The sequence below is a fragment of the Zosterops lateralis genome (assembly GCF_965231275.1).
Source record: "Zosterops lateralis genome assembly, chromosome: 4".
Lineage (NCBI taxonomy): Eukaryota > Metazoa > Chordata > Aves > Passeriformes > Zosteropidae > Zosterops > Zosterops lateralis.
In genome coordinates this window covers 26,852,075-26,869,447 of record NC_139765.1, presented here as the reverse complement: position 1 = coordinate 26,869,447, position 17,373 = coordinate 26,852,075, and the positions used below count along the sequence as shown (strand labels likewise).

General features: G+C 35.6%; 1 protein-coding gene across 1 annotated transcript in view; it reads right to left on the bottom strand.

The window, feature by feature from the left end:
• NUP205 (nucleoporin 205) overlaps nucleotides 1-17,373 on the bottom strand; it is a 46,050-nt gene that overhangs the window by 21,576 nt on the left and 7,101 nt on the right. Inside the window, exons 6-21 of the mRNA XM_083859507.1 lie at nucleotides 16,621-16,849; nucleotides 16,302-16,466; nucleotides 15,348-15,523; nucleotides 12,936-13,052; nucleotides 11,632-11,769; nucleotides 10,425-10,575; nucleotides 9,436-9,641; nucleotides 7,823-8,005; nucleotides 7,130-7,180; nucleotides 6,335-6,544; nucleotides 5,480-5,579; nucleotides 3,812-3,949; nucleotides 3,373-3,562; nucleotides 2,575-2,695; nucleotides 1,990-2,071; nucleotides 1,396-1,560 (exon numbers count right to left, since the gene is read on the bottom strand). Coding sequence (XP_083715633.1) covers nucleotides 1,396-1,560; nucleotides 1,990-2,071; nucleotides 2,575-2,695; nucleotides 3,373-3,562; nucleotides 3,812-3,949; nucleotides 5,480-5,579; nucleotides 6,335-6,544; nucleotides 7,130-7,180; nucleotides 7,823-8,005; nucleotides 9,436-9,641; nucleotides 10,425-10,575; nucleotides 11,632-11,769; nucleotides 12,936-13,052; nucleotides 15,348-15,523; nucleotides 16,302-16,466; nucleotides 16,621-16,849 — 2,422 coding nt within the window. The remainder of the gene's footprint in view (nucleotides 1-1,395; nucleotides 1,561-1,989; nucleotides 2,072-2,574; nucleotides 2,696-3,372; nucleotides 3,563-3,811; nucleotides 3,950-5,479; nucleotides 5,580-6,334; nucleotides 6,545-7,129; nucleotides 7,181-7,822; nucleotides 8,006-9,435; nucleotides 9,642-10,424; nucleotides 10,576-11,631; nucleotides 11,770-12,935; nucleotides 13,053-15,347; nucleotides 15,524-16,301; nucleotides 16,467-16,620; nucleotides 16,850-17,373) is intronic.

The window sequence follows — 17,373 nt, the reverse complement described above, 5'->3', positions numbered from 1 at the left end:
TCTTCACATTATTAACAAGATAATTGAAACACGTGGGCAAGGTCTCTCACACCTTTGAGAAAGACTTCCTCATCACTGACTGTGTGGGTGCTGGTATACAACCTGTGTTGTGTAACTACTGAACTTCACAATATCTGAAGAAATAAAATTCAAGTCATTCTACTCTTAATTTAGAACTATGGAGAACTAAAAACTGCTGGGCCATAGCATCCAATACAAACCTAAAGATAATGAGAAATATTGTTCTCAAAAAACTAAAATCAAATTATTGAATGTTTGTTCGAACTTGTTTATATAAAAGATCCTTTAAAACATTAGGAAAATAACCTTGTATTTCAGACTAGGACACCATGACATCTCAACACCAAACTACTGCTAGCTATGATATCAGACCGTTGTTCATGGCTTTAGACAGCTGGGTCTTGAAAAGTTCCAAACATGAAGACTGCAGCACCTCTATAACCAACCTGCTTCACTGTCTTCTGGTGAAAATAATTCTCCTATATCTAAATTGAGCCTCTTTTGCTTCATTTTATGCCCACTGCCTCATCTTCCTGCCACACTCCTCTGAAGAGTCTGATTTTATCCTGTCATTTATGTCTTTGCAGGTGTTCAAAGATTTCTATTAGGTCCCCTCAAAGTCTCTCTTTTCCAGACTTCCCTCATCTTCTCCTCACAGGTTGAGTAACCCACCTCCCTGACCATCTCTGCTGGACTTGCTCAGTCTCTTTTAGTACAATACCAATTAGAAACTGAGGAGGCAAACGAGACACATAGTAACACACTATTATTCTCACCAATTCAACTTTAAAGCAGCAGGAGTGATATTTCTAAAGTTTGCATTGTCATATATATATATTCATATATTTATATATTCCTAGCACTAGAATGAAACCCCACATGTTCGAAAAAGTTTTCTTCTGCAACATTAAAAAACAAAACTGGTTTTCTTTCCTATAATTTTAAACAGGAACTTGAGGAAGGACAGAACAGTAGCCAAGAAGTAGAACTAGTTCAAAGTGACAATTTCTTTTGTAGGTTCACATGCTGTCATATGTGGGTACTACTTGGATCATCAAATCATCTTCTCTGTACTAGAGACAACTATGCTATATTAATAAAAAAATAATAATGTTTCACTCCTAAGTTATCATTTTCCCCCACAATTCTAACTTCATGTCTGTTCCAATATCCAACTTAAACAAAGAATCAAATCCTAAAGTTGTTTAAATACTGCATTTGTTTATTAATACATCTTTTCATGTAGCTTTTGAACAAGGCCTGTTGTTTTATTCTTAAATTTAAGAGGAACTGCTTTTCCCCATCAATTTCCCAACATTCTCAGTGCTGTTAATAGAACTGATTAAATGGCAGATCAACCTCTCCTCTTCATACCTGGATCTTGCAGATTTGTGGTACTGACAGGTTTCTTTAGTTCGAATCCCAAGAGATACAGAGCTAGGCTGGGAGGACTGCACTCAAGAGAGGTGATAAGGAGATTCAGGATATGGATCCTTGTTTCATGATGTATTTGTGCTCGCTTCTTTTCCAGCTCCAGCTCTTGATTAGAAAAAGAAAAGAAGAAAAAGCAGATATGGTGACTAATGAAGTAAAAAATCCATCTAATAGAATAATTTTCAGTGTCTTCAAGCTAAATACAAGAATGTTGGGGGATCAACTTATATTACTGCAAAAAAATACAGGAACAACATTCCAAATAACTGTTGATACAGCTATAAATAATATATCCAAAGCAATTTAAATACTTGTCTTCTGAAAACAGACTCAATTTGGAGTTGGCTCATCATACTGTGGACATACTTTAACAAAACATATGTGCTTTTCATTCTGTTAAAAGTTTAATTTTACAGGGGAAAAAAAAAAGGAATATTGTTTTCTCACTTAAAAGCATTTTTTACACCTCTTCCATTAATTTTATTCAATGCAAAAAACAACTGTTTAAGCCGTTTTAAGAAGCCTTTTACATACCCTCATCTGGATTAATTAATTCTTCTGCATCTTCATTGTCTAAACATTCCACAAATCCAGCCATCAGCTTCTGGCTAACACTCTGTATTCAACAATGGAAGGAGGGAAATGAAGACAATTATAAGAGTACTAAACCAAATACTTTTCATAATTCTCTTCATGTAGAGTTGACAGAACTTCTAGATAAAAGTTATACAACCTACATAATAAGCAAGAGTTTAGAGTCACAGCTGTTCTAAGAGCAGGTTAGCAATTAGACAATGAACAGAAAAAAAAATCTACTTTTGTTACATATGCTAAATTATTCTCAAATTGAAGACTATAAAGTCAAAAAAAGATCTCCCTATCTCAAAGAATATTACCCTTTTTCTTCTTGAAAACATGCATGATTGTTTTTTTCAATTAATGAAGTAATTGTTTTTCCAATGCCACAGTAAAAGTGTGAGTTTTATACGTGAGTAGATATAAAACAAAATACAGATTTAATGTAGTTGACCTAGAAACCTATCCTTTAAAGAAACATTATGAAGCTCCAGTATTTTCCCATTGGTTTCTCTTTCCAGATTCAAAGAAACAGATACTTACCTGATCATGTGTGAAATCACCAACTAGTTTTATCTGGATGTTGGAATTATCAGAAATACAGCACAAAATCTTAGCACTTTCAAAAGCTAGTTCAGGATTGCTGTTTCCATGGTAAAGATACCTTCAAAGACACAAGATTATGGCAATGAAATTGTTGAGAATTTAACTTTTTCAGGATGATAGTGCATGGATAAGAAATTAACATTTAGAACTAAAACATTTACAAATCAAATTACACGAGGTAACATTAAAGCTTCAAACAAAATTTTGTTCTATATGAAACACTGAATGCTCCTCCATTGGGAGAGATTAATAGGCTGAGCAGGGATAATAACCTTTCCTGGAATTTTTATCATCCTTTTTATCCAAAATCTACATTAAACACTGCTGCCTAAGTTAAAACAACTGCTTTCAGGCATTTAATACAGTAAATAATGGACAATACTATAAAACATGGCCAACAATCAAATTCACTTAACTCTCCCACTCTGTGACAACCAGAGTCTGAGGCAAGATGAAATTATATGCACAGGAATCATCGAACATAAGGCAGACAGGAAGAAATCATGAGAGGGGGAAAATTTAGAAAGAAAAACTATAAATATAGATCCCAATATTGCACTAGACAATATCAGACCATATCACCTGTGAAGACATCCCCCCTCATCAAAAAAAAAAAAAATTCACGAGATGTTCTGTGTAAAGAGAAGCATTGGCTAGTGAAACCAGTGAAAGGATCCAGGATCCAAACACTTCTGTGCCTCCAAAACTTCTCCCTTCTCAGTACTTTGTACATACCTAGCGATATTCACCACATGATCTGCCTTTTTAGTGCGAGGATTGATTCCTTGAAGCAGCTGCTCCAGTGGCGTGACAATAAGGGAAAGGTGGCTCTCTCGTAACAGATCCATAAAAATATTCTCCTTCTGGAGGGTTAAGTTTAGAAGTGCAAGGCAATACTGTACAGCTTTCTCTAAATGCTTCTTCCCTGCAGCGCACAAAGAACATGAGAAACACAAAGGAGCAACTAAATAGACGACATTCATAAATGTCATCCATCAAGCCGTGCACGAAGAAAAAAAGCCTGCCAGTTGTTTACCAGTAGTAAAACTTCCCCCAAAATATGATTTTTATATGCAAGAGATACAACATCAAGTTACAGAGATGCAATGTTAGCTTTAAATCGTACTTACTACACATTTTAACTTTGTGTGAAAAATGAGTTCTAGGCACATACCAGGAAACGGAGCATAAGTATCAAGTTGCTTAACCCCCTCTTCCAGCAAACTAAGGCAAAGTTCCAGCATTGGGGACTCATTCAACAGATGATACATCAAATTGAATCCAGGTGGTTTATATGCTATTATTTCTTCTCCTAAAGACAGGAGTAAAAAAAAAAAATATAATCTCTAATAAAATCCCCTTCTATTACTCAAGTTAGCATAAGCTACAAAACATTAACAGTGCCCATGGTTCTAAGCAACATCCTTTGTATAGAGTCTTCAGAGATCTTTTGTATAGAGTCTTCAGAGATTTTCTTTATATAGAAGCCATTGAGGAAATTTTAGAAGTTTGGGAAGAATTGTAGAGGCAATTATAATTACTTTCCAGTATCTAATAGCACAATTTCAAATTTAAACCCAAGCAGATCCGAGCAAAAAGAAACTGGAAAAACTTTACATCTTGCCAAACCTGCATGAAGACCCTGAATGAGGGAAAAAGCATTTCCAGAAGTCAAAGAGAATGTCCACCGAACACCTGATCCTCACAGTGTAGGGATAAACACCTATGACTGTTGTAACGATGTAAGTAAAAATGAAACTGCCAAAATTCAAAGACCTTCATGATATGAAATAAAAGAAGACTAAGACTTCTAATTTATCTAGGCTCTTCATAAACTGTGGTAAATAAAAGAAGGAAAGCAGTAAGAATCCTTTTTAACATACAAGTGAGAACCAGGGTATAGTTTTCTTCTGGCACCAGCTTTAAAAATGCCCTTCTTCCATTAATTCTGTGTGTGCCACTCCACCACACACCAACAGACAAGCCATGCCACTGTGGAGCCACACACTGAATCTGTTCCAAAAATACATCTACTCAAAACTAGACTAACCCACTTCTCCAACATATCATGGAATCCACAAATAATCATACAAATTGAAGGATTAGTTGAGGACAGGAAGAAGCTAACAAATTCTCTGAGCTAGTTATGCTACCAAGTAGTCTTTGTCAAAGTATGAGGAACAGAGGCCTTCCAACTCTAAAGTTGTTTTCAATTAGAAAGTGGTTCTCACAGCACTACTTCAAGAAAATCCACAGGCATCATGATGGAATTCATGACAAGAAATTTTGTTTCAAGAAAAATAAATTTAGAGCCCAAATAAGTCTTAGGTTTCCCATAATGAGGCAACTGTAATCTACTTTGGCCTTTTAAAGCATAGCTGCTCAGAATTAAATTACTTCAGGTCACAATTCCACTGCTACTGTTTGCTTCCAATAATTCATGTAGCAATAATATTAATAGTAAAGGTTATCTCAAATACAGTAACACCTTTAAATTAACTCTACAAATAGTGGTGATTTAGACACAGACCAAAGAAGGAACAAGCCAAAACCAAAATGCTGTTCAAGTATCAAGTGTTGCTCTTCAACCAAATCAGAAATCAAAGAGAAGTTATCCTCCTAGCAGAGACAAGGAAGTAGAAAAGAGTGTACTTGAAGACCTACTGAGTCAGCAATGCAGATCTCGATACTACGTGGAAACTTTTTTAACATATTCCTATTTTAAAGTCTTGGTCTAGCTTTCCACCAGCTTATTTGCAATATTAAACAAATCCCAAGATAGAGGCAACAGAATAAAACAAGCTACAATTCTGTTTGTCAGTGAAAAAATTAACAAGTTAACCTTGCAACTCCACATATTGGTCCACAAAATCTTCTAGTTGAGGTTCGTAGTCCCGCAATAATTTGTAAAACACTTCCAGAACTACCTCAGCTACTTCCCACTGCAGATAATGAAAAAACAAATCATACACAGATTAAAACTCATACTGAAGCAACAAGGCCAAGATGACAAAGAACACAACAGTGCAATGATGTACTAGATCAGAATCATGGCTAGTATTTCAAAATTAGATAGTCATGCCAACAACACTATACTTCATGTCAAATCATTTCAAAGTCCAAGCTTCTTTCTGAAGTGAAAGGGAATGCAAACAGATTTATTACCCATTTTAGGTTCTATTATACAATATACATATTAGGATATTGTAACTATAAGCAATAAATAGTTTTTATTAGGTATACAGCTAAGAATAGATCAAAAATAGCCAGTTTTCAGGATACAGTTTAGCATGTGCTTTCATCCAGAAGTATTGTTAAAAAAAAAAGCCATATTCCTTGGTTCAGCAAGTCAGAAATATTTTCTGAGGTAACATGGAGAAAACGACAAATCTGACTTGTAGATTTGGGCATGTCATGTTCAGAATTCATTAGCCATGTAGTAGACTTGCAGAATCCAGCATAATACAGCAAGTTGAAATTAAGGAACACAAACTTCTTTTTTAAAAGGTACTTTATACAGGCTCCTTTGAAGTATATTGTGACCTATGAGTGGAAATATCACATGTTTACAGAATTAAAACACTATCAAGCGCTGTAGGTTACTTTTGCTGCATCAAGCTTGCACAGCTTTCTCAAACAGATCCAAACCACATCAACAACTACATCCTAAGAAAAACTATTTTCAAACAAAAATTACTTTTTCAGCAGCTCTCCGGTAAGCTCTGGTGCGGAATCGGAGAAACACAGAATCCCTGAGGAACTGGAGATAGGGATCAAATCCTGGAGGGCGGAGACCTGCTCCCAAGTTAGCTGGGAATGAACTCTCCACTAGTGTGCTGATGAGTCGACAGAAGGCGCGAGTCAAAGGATATTCCTCACATCGGGACTCAATCTCATTCAATTCAATCTTCCCAGGAAAACAGCAAAAAGAGGAGAACACAAATCACAGATTTTGCGGTGGGAAGAAACATGTTAAAAAATATATAATTGCATAATCTGTGGATTACTTCACAGTGAATCAACTTAGCAGCATTTCTGTCTACAGGACAATACAAACATCAAAAGCAGCAAAGCATCAATACTGTAATTTCAGTTCTGCAACACACATTCATTCCTTACTGAGCTACTGGAAGATATGCCTCAACATTTACCTACTTCGCTTTTATTTACCATTGTTGTTAGAAGCAAAGCGAGCTGTACCAAGATGTAACAGAAGTGAGTACCATCTAGGAAGATCTTAGCAAGAAGTGCTCATGAGGAATTTGAGGGTTTAGATGCTGTTCTGTTACTAGTATGAAGCTGAACTAGATGCAAAAATGGATAAATTTTTCCAGAAATTACAAGCAGGATTGAAAGTAAATTACAAAGCATTGAAACAACAGTGTCTATTAAAAGTTTCCCTTGGACACAGCAGGAGAGGCAGCCTCTGCAAGTGCTTCCCAAATGCATATGCAGATGATCAGAGAGGCTGCCTAGGTACAGAGACTCTTACCTCAATACCAATTGCTTGTCTCTGGCCTGGACTTCTCACAGTTTGTAATATCTTCAAAACAGAAAGAGAAAAGAAAACAGACCAACACATTTCACATAACTGAAGTGCATCTTCATCATTTTTATCAGGAGTAAAAAGAAGATACTCATCACATTTTAGATCTAAGAAGAGGTTTTCTAAATCCTTTTAAAGGACAAAAAGCCAAGATTTTTCTGTCTGAGAGGCTGGATTATGTTTGACATTTGTATGCTTCCAGCTTTACATTCTCAAGATCTGCATCACATTTTCACATTAATGATTTTTATCTTCTGTTGGATGGGAGACAGACATTTCCTTCATTATCTCTTTCTACAGTGTATTTTAAGAAATATCATAAATTAAGAAGCAAAGGTGGTGAGATGTCATTATTGTCAAGGTCTCTTACTACCAACTAAAAATAAGGCAGCAATTACAGTTCAAACAGGACTGTAAGGAAACCTGTATTGATGTAAAATAAGCCCAGCCAATAGCATCTCCGAGGAGATACTGTCATTTTCAGTATTGTTCCCAAGCATTAACTATGTGAAAAAAATTATATTCAACAATGGCAAAAAGAAAATTCAGGAGAAAATGCAATACTATTTCAAATATACTACTGGCAATTTCAACAAACTAGGATGGTACAGTTCTAAGCACTTGAAAATCCTAAGATACCTGTGTATATTCCAGGGACTGCCAAAGTGAAGCAGCTATTTCAGGAGATCTTCCAAAAGCAGTAAGGGTTTCTAATAGCTCTGCTTTCAAAATTGGAGGAATGCTGCACTGCAGAAGTCCCAGGATGACCACTACTGGTGTCCACTGAGGGTGCTCACAAAGAGCCAAGCGAGCATTCTCACTCTACATGTAGAGTTCAACAGAAAACAGAACTGCAGATTATTACTTTGAAGGTTTTTCATGTTTTACAATCTCTAATTCACAGTTAAGTACCAAAGACTCTGCTTTGTACTTGAAGTTACACAAAATATCAAAAGAATAGTAAACAATTCCAAAGCAAATAATTCTATTTAAACAAAAAGCCAAGCATAAAGACTTACAAACATTAAAATTGTGCCTATCCACACAGGAAAATTATTTGGATAATACAAGCTTCTTATAACAACCCACTTTTTTTTAGTAGACACACATTCATGGAATTAGTCTTTAAGTACTTACACTCTAGCAGCTTCTTCGAGCATGAGTAGAGGGACTTTTATCAGGTTTTTTATTACATACATTCTATACATTCCTATCTCAATATATTTCTATGAACTCGCACTGCATTTGGACATTTGCTAAGAATTTGTATCAATTTGTTTTAGTCTAAGAACAGGATCATCACTCACATAAGCTCACCAGACTGAGACTCTGAGATGGACCACTGGACAGTAACAAGCCTATAGCCTCAAATGGTAATTTCCTGCTCCTTAGAATAAATTTATCTTCATCCCAGACTATGATTTGATGATGTTAAAAAGTATTAGTTTTAAGAACTCCATTTTCTACATGCATATCTAATGCTGACATTACAGCTCACATAGGATCACCCCATTATCATTACCACCAAAGATGATTTTTAAAAAACTTTCAGTTTCATTTTGTCTTGTGTTTGCATCAGCAAAACCAAAGCTATCTCACTATATGACAGAATTTTTAGGCTGCAAAGTCTGGTGGGTACTTAAAAGCAGAATTCTACAGTAATCAGATTACACAGACAATTCACAATACAAAAATTATACACTGCAATTTTATTCTCCTGGAATTCTCTTCCAGTCAGTTCATTCAAAACATTTTACACCCTTGGTTTGGGAACATTTTAAATCATAAGCCGGGAGGCAAAGTTTCACAGCTGATCACTTTCCTTGCCAAATTTCTACCACTTCCTTTTGAATTCAACTATTACTTTTGCTTTTTCAAATTCATAAATAAAGGCAAAGAACTTTCCTACTCCACAGTGATTTATTGTGGCTATACCTCGCTTCTAAAAGACAACTCCATTACCAACACCAGAGTCAAGGAAGCAAGAAAATCAGCAATACCAACAACACAGGAAACGGCATCATCTCTTTCTGCTTCATCATCTCTTTCTGCTCTTGCACCTTCAGTGCTTGGTCATTACAGTTATTCCTGATGTTTCCCATACTTTTGGAGTTCACGAATAAAATGACAACTGCTAGGTAGATTTTCCTTACATACTTTTTTGGTCAAGGAGAACTTCAGAGCTGAATGCTGATGATTTACAAGGAAAAAAAAAAGTATTAACAAAGAAAACCAAATAAAAGGTTACTTACCCAATTGACTATAACAGTGGTCAGCTGTAAAAATGCAATTAATCCATCCTGTTCTTTCTGTGTGATGCCTCGGAGAGGCAGGTGACGGTACTGGACACTGTCTGCACTTGGCAAGTCTTTCCTCAAGTGCTCATGATAAAGCATCAAAGAGTGGAAGAAATGCTCCCAGGAGACAGGACTGCCACCTGCTCCTTGGATATTTTCCGCTAGAAAAATGACAAACAGATGACAAGATTTTCTTTCTACTCTTTCACAGGGTGAAAAGCAGGGTAGCTAAAACTAAAAGGAAAACATTCTTATCTAAAGGAAAAAGTAAAGTTCAAAGGAAAGTTATTGTATCCAAAATTAATCATGTAGATTGGAGATTTTTGCTTGTTTATGTGAGGTTTTTTTGAGACAGAAAGGTGCTAATATGAAGAACTAGGAAAAATACGCTTTCTGTTTTATGAATTGGAATCTTTGCAGCATTATTTCTATCTTCAACTTAGGGGAGTTTTAATAATTTGACCAATGCAAAAGAATGCAAAACACAGGACTGACCAGCATCTCTTACTTTGAGAAAGTGCTATTATATTACATGTATCAAATAATTCTAACTCAACAAAGTGCTTCTGAACAAAGATAGCTCACAAAAGTTACACTGTAGGTTTTGTAAATTCAGCTAACTTTAAGACATCATTCTTTTTTGTTTTATAATAAGCAACACTGACATTCTACATTTCTTACACTTTCAGTGTAAGACATGGGACTTTTTTAAAAGAAAGCATTATTTCACTAGGTGAATTACTTGCTAAGATGCTCAAACATCTAATTACCTTATCTGTCAGGGTTTTTTTTCAGATTACAGTTTCAAGTAAAACCTTCTAATTTCATCTTTGTACTAATAATTAAATGTTAAAAGTATGAGGCCACAATTCATCTCAAATGAGTCTTCACACTCATCAAAAAAAAAGGGAGTTGAGAAAGAACTGAGGTGTCACTTCTCTTACCATGACTACTGCCATTGACTTTTAGCAAACTAAAGCAGTAATGAGCACACTGAGGTCCACTAGCTAGTCCCCGCAGCATTTTCAAGTATGGGATGTAAATTGTGGAAGGAAGTAGATCTCCCATTTGCCTAACAAACTTCGACAAGACAACCTAGAACCAATAAAGATCAGTGTTGAGAAAAAAAAAAAAAAGTACATCTGAGTTACAGGAAAACATTAGGCAGTAAAAGTCAGAGAACAGATTCTAATGTAATCAGGGCAGGGTAGACAAGTTCTTTGTAGCCTGGCCTATTGAGTGAGACATGTCTGGAACAGAAACAAAACAAAATAACTCATATGACTGCAAAATATACTAATTCTCCAATTCTGTATTTCTAGTGATAAAATTTACTTCAGCTCCCAAATGTTCCACAGTAGCATTATTAGCACATCCCATAGTGCAAGTAAAGAATTCAATGTGGGTGTCATATACCTGAACAGCAACTCACACACACAGTGGTTCCTTTCAGGGTCAAAGTAAGCTGCTTGCAGATTACACATGGCCCTAATTTAAGTTGTCAGTATTCTGGGTGGGTCTTGGGATTTGTCTGATTTGTCTAGTACAAAGTTTTGCCTCGCACTGCACAGACCTTCAAGAAGCATTGAGAGCTGACAGCACCCCAGGTATCCAAAGAGTTTTTGGCATGTCTGCTTAGATTGTTTTCTTCATTCTAATTTTAAGCTCTGTTTCTTATGAATTATAATTTTTGGACTTCAAATAATTAAAATATTCTTATGACTTTTTACCCCTAAAATACTATCAACTGCAGTTAATAAAGCTTTTTTTATTATTATTAAGGAATCTAACTTCTCAGTTACATGCAAAAGAGGCACGTAAAAGCCATCATACAAAAAACATAAGAGAACTATCAGAATCCATTTAGTGACTAGAACAAATCAAACCTAAACAACATTTTCATAGAGGTTTGCTAGTACTGTTTCTTGCTAAGTTTACTGACAACCATGAATGGCTGACAGTAGCTCATCTTAGACCAAGCAACCATGACCATGCCACGCAGAGCAGGACACACGCAAATCAGTAATTTAAAAAAGGTAAGGTCTTCTTAGAGGCTATCTGTAATAAGGACACCCAAAAATTTGTTGCTCAAGGGTTTTTTGTTACTTTGGTTTCGAGTTACTAGTAATTACTGAAGAAAATCTAGGTAACCTGGCGTTGAGGGGGTCGCTGGTGAGCTACTCCAAGGTAGGAGCCCATGATGGCGGATGTCTGCAGGGGCTCCGACGGACACCAGTACTCATGGGCAAGCTCCAGATTAAAGGGGTCTTTCCTGTACAACTCAGCGATCTGGCAGAAAAAGGAAGATGACAGAAAAGTATCAACTCCAGGAAGAAGAAAAAATTACTTCAAGAATAAGCACTGCCTCTAGATTAGCTAAACACATCTGAGAGGCAAAGCATCGTAGGGCTGGTGTTCTAGTTCTTAAAACTTCCTGAAAATTACAGCTTCTAAATAACAGTATTGGAACGGGGACAAGCCAGCAAAATTCAAAACGCACATATCAGTGAAAACTTAATAACTTTCTATTTAATTATTATGGACTAAATTATTGCTAAAAAAAGTGTCATTACTCATTAAACAACCATATGCCTACATTAAAATATATTGATTTTACAAGTTAGCAAGTATCATAATTAGAAATCTTATCTGCTATCTGAACGTACAAATTTCTCAGAGCAAATTTTTATTTCTAGTTCTTCATTTAAGTTTACTGTATCTATCTGAGCTGCTTAAGAAAGCATTTCACCACAAATTTTCCTACTAATGTCTATAACCTAAAGGAGTATCTTTGGAAAATATGAGTAATACAAGTTTTTAAATTTCTAGAAAATATAAAACACCTCGGGGTTCAATATGCAAATGTGTTTTTCAGCATCGATTTTTCTGAAAATGTAATTAAGTAACCTTAATAGTAATATTTAAACAAATATAATGATTTTTATTTCCATTTTTTAAATTAAAAATAAGATGGAAAATTCTTTCTTTTACATGTATATTTAAGGTCAAACCTCTACTGAAATAAGGGAATTTTTAATTCCATCAGCCTTGATGGAGTCACCTGATCGAGCCTACTCTGCAGCAAATACAAAACAGTTTCCCAAAACTCTCATTACGAATATATCAACGAATATATCAAGAATTATTTAAACATTTTAATTATTTATCAGAGTAATTGCTAACAGTGGGCAAACCCTCTAAAACCTTTAAATGTAAGAAACAATGCTCACTAAAAATAATTAAAAACCATGATATTAACATCAGAAACCAAGGCAGTAAATTAATTCCTTTATATGAAAAAATATAGAAATGTGTGTGTACTTAAGGGAAAAAAAATCATCCCAAAAGGAAAAGATCCAGCACCATATGGTATCATTCAGGTATGGGTTTTCAGATGACAAATGCAAGTGACAATTGTTATTTGTCACAGTAATTAACAAGAAAATAAGGCTTACTAGAAGCATTAAATGTTCCAGATCTTTCCGAAGGGAAATAGGTGGATCGTTACCCATCTGAATACTCATGTGGATCATGCGAGCATCTTCATCAGCACGATTTCTCAGCTGTTTTACCTACAGGATTTATGAAGTGGAAAAAGAAACAGTGGTCTATATTTAGCTAGGAATGGATTAAAATAGAAATAATGGAATTGTCTATATGGCCTATTAAAACTAAGAAAGCAAATATACTTGCACAAACATGACTAGCATATTCACTTTTCTATTTTTTTCAATCCTTTCTCCCTGCCAAAAGCTTGCACTCAAAGTTATAGTCAATCACTTGCTTACTGCCAAAGCCCTCAGTGCATAGCAAAAGCCCCAAACTTATATCATGGTAGTTTCCTGACTGCACCAGATACTTTGGTTTGGCTCGAAAAGGTGGCTCCTTTCCCTCTTTTTAATTTAAAAGCTAGACAGCTTAGTTTCAAAGAATCTTAGGCCTTTATTCACAAGGAGTGACAAGAAACATGTAACACAAATGCAAATATGAATGCGAAAAATTGGTTCCTGTATATAGGAACCAATAGTAGTCCATGAAAGACTAGTCCTACTTGCAGCTGCTTTATGACTTGAAAGTTCTGAACTAATGCAACTTTGGAGTTACTTGGTCTCAGCCAGAAGCATTATCACATGTCAATAAATACCAGAGGAAAAATGAGAGAAGAGCACTTTTTTTTTATTTTTAAATTTTTTAACAGCATTTTTTTAAAGCAGCCATTTAAGCAGCATCCTAAACTTCTTTGTGTTGAAAAAGCTAATTACTAAACAAAAAACAGCTGACATTTTAATTTTAAATTCAAAAAGCTTTTGACATGAGACCTCAACAGAGGCTTATAGAAAGTAAACAGACATGAGATTAAAAGTCTTGTTAAATATTAAGGAGACATCAAAGACTAAGAAACAGAAGTAAACAGCCAATTCAACACACAAAAAAACCCCAAAAACATATTGACAGTTTTGAGACCAGCTCATGGACTATAATGTATTTCAATGGGCAAAACTGAATGAGCAGCAAAATAATTGGGGGAAAAACAGTTTTTAATAATAACAAGAAAAAATTATTAAAATTAGTGGAACTGTGGAAAGGGTCAAACCAAACTACCTAAATCAGTATACTAACTGAACAAGAAAAAACTGAATGTTGATGAGTTAATGAATTGAGATACTAAAGCCAACTATCAAGTTCTGAACTAATATAATGCAGGCAACCAAAAGATTTACCCAAATCATCACTGGCAAGTAGCATAAATGCTAAAACCATGCAAAAGAATTAATTTAAATGCAGACTTAGAGATTTAAATAAAACTGAACAATGGTTATACAGATACACAAAGCAAAACAAAGATCCTGCAAAACAAACACTTCCTTTTACCTAAAATCTGAGATTTAATAGAAATAGCCAAGGACATAAGCCAACCATTATCTATCAGCAGTTAAGACAAAAAGTTGCCTTGTAGGGCTATACCCCAATTGCCTACTAAAAATTTCCAGTGAAAAAAATAGTACTGGCTTATATCAAACTAGAATAAAAATCAATGCTCTGATTTTATCTTATATCCTTTATTACAAAATCCTGCTTGTAATGAACATCTCTCTTCATCTTCAGGCATTAGCTGCAAGCAACTGGAAATCTGAGCCACAGCAAAAAAAAAAACCACCCAAACCCTAAAGAAAAACCACAACACAACAACAACAAACACCACACGAAAAACAAAAAACAAACAAATGAACAAACAACAGAAAAAACACACACACCAAAAAAACCTACCAAGCTGAAATGGAATTTCAATATTCATTTGAATTTTAATAATGTAAAACAAACACTACTACCACCATAAAAGGTTGTTTTGCAAATCTCACCACACTGAAGTGTTTTAAAACCACATTCTGCAGGATATGGGGTTTTAACTGTTAAAGTTATTAAAGCTTATGTTTACCAGAAAGCCCTGTAGGAAGGCACAGCTGCAGGCTGGACAGTTGGAGCTCAGTTGAAGGGTGAGAGATAGTTATGACTCATGGACAGCACACTGCAGCTGAGCCAGCCAATAGGTGCTCTTCTTCTTCTGTTAAGTTTGGGTTTTGTCTGATTGACATTATTGGTATAAAAAGGGGGTAACTTCTACAGTGAAATGTTTCCCTTCCCATGCACAAGGGGGTCCGTGCCTTTGTTCCCATTGATACAACATTCTACTTCAGTGTGGAAAACAAACCCCGAACATTACGGCTTCTATAAAGGGAACAAGTTTTCTGAAGAACAGGACCTCAAGCAGAGCATCATGTCTGAATTTCTGTGCTACCCCATAGTAACAGAAATATAGAAGAGATGCCCACATTTCTCAGTAAGTGCTGTTGACACAGACAACTTACTTTCATCGGCATGAGCGCAAGGAAGTCTGTGACAAGGTTATGGATTTTGCGAATGTAAAACTCCTCCTGGTAGAAATTTTCAGATGCCACAACAGATTCAGTCAGGAACAGGAAAACATAATCAGCAATTGCTAGCTCTGCCATTGCTTCATCTGCCTCAGTGAATTCTGCTAGAGCTGGGCAACAAAATCACAAGAGGAGAAGTAGTAAGCAACAATCTGTTACCAAACAAACATATTTCAGGATACACAGCTGTCAGTGCAAATTTCCACACGTCTATCAACTCTCTTTTTAATACTGTACAGAAGACTAGACTGAAAAAAAAAAAAGATAAACTAATGGCAGATGATGACCTCAACCTTCTGTTTTAAAAAGTGTTACAGTGCAAATCCATTTACCCAAAAAAAAAATCTAAGGCATTCAACCAAAAATCACAAACCAACCTTAATTAAACACTATAATTAATGTTTACATTTTCGTTATTAGATATTTTGGAAAAGACTCAATTTTGATGTAGTAAAAAGCTAAAAGGTTTATGAGGTTTGGAGATGAAAAAATAAAGTTATTAACAGATTCATCATCTCAACATACTGAGGTCTAACATCTACAGATGTAAAAAAACACAATGAAGAATCTATTCTGGACTTAAGCATTGAAATTATAGTAAAGCTGAAAATTAAATCCTTGAACATTAAAATCTCTTTCACTTCAATGAGGTACTATTACTGTCTAGTAAATAATTACTTCTACATCTGTGTAGAAGAAATTTGCAGAATATTTCAGATCAATTCACTACAACCAAATTCACAGAGAAAAAGGTTTAAGGAAGTGTTAATGGTAATTTTATCACAAAGGTAAATAACAACACTTCAGAAAGGTAACAGATCCTTTGACCTACACCACTTGTAACCTCTGAATACTAATGTGCAGCAACTGAACTTCAGAGTAATTTACCTGTCACATCAGAGAATTGGGATATTCCTCGTAATGTCAGTGCCCAGGCTAATCTAACAGTAGCCTGCAGGCCTGGTAGTTTCCAGGGCTGAGACTCCTGGAGCCGAGTGTGGATCGTTGCTATGTACTGTCTTTCTGCTAGCAGAGGGAGACGGTGCATCAAGTCTTCAACAACAAAAACACAAAACCAATACTCAGTAAACAAATGTGGAAAAACATGCAAAATCCTGCCAGTCTGTTACTGATCAATAACAAAATTGCTTAAGCAACAGTTTATCCATCTGTACAAGGTAACCTCTGGGAAAGCTGCCAGCATTACCTTCACGATCCTCTGCCCCTTGTTCCAGAAAGCTGACATCAAAGCAGTAAAGGAGAGCCATGAGAAGAGACAAGTTCACGCCATCCAATGAGCCATCAGCTTCCACTGTTACCTTCTCAAGGTAACTTATGAGGATTAGAGTGTCATCCTTATTCAGGGGTGACTGACAGGTCCAGACAAAGAGACATTCAGCCAAGGACTGTCGGCATTCTTTAATGAGATCAGAAACCTTTACAAGACAAACAAACAAACAACAACTCAGTCAATATACCTATTTTGCTAACATGTTCAACTTGTCCTTCTCAGTCAATCGTGATGACTGGCCTAAACTAAAAATCACTCTTAAGACACCAGCTACAGAAAATGTTGAGTTTGTTTGCTAAACAACAAAAGGACACTTCTGCTTGTTAATTGCATTTATATTCCTCTGTATTTCATGAGAGGCGTGAGTGGATACCTGGGAATATGACTACATGCAAACCAGCATCCCTGTCAAGGACAGGAGACATTAATCTACATAGAATTTACATAGCTCTAAATGTATCACACAGAAGACACATTCCCTGTCTCTAATTACACAACTGCACTGGCAGTTACTCCAGAAACAGTCAGCTTTCCCCTTGCCACATAAAATGAATCTTGAAGTGAAACTAAGGTAAATTAAGGTAATTTAAGAAAAATGAGAAAGATATGCTTTCCATAGTTTCTAGATTCATAGCAAAAGTGTAAGACTAGTTCTTTATCCAGTGGAAA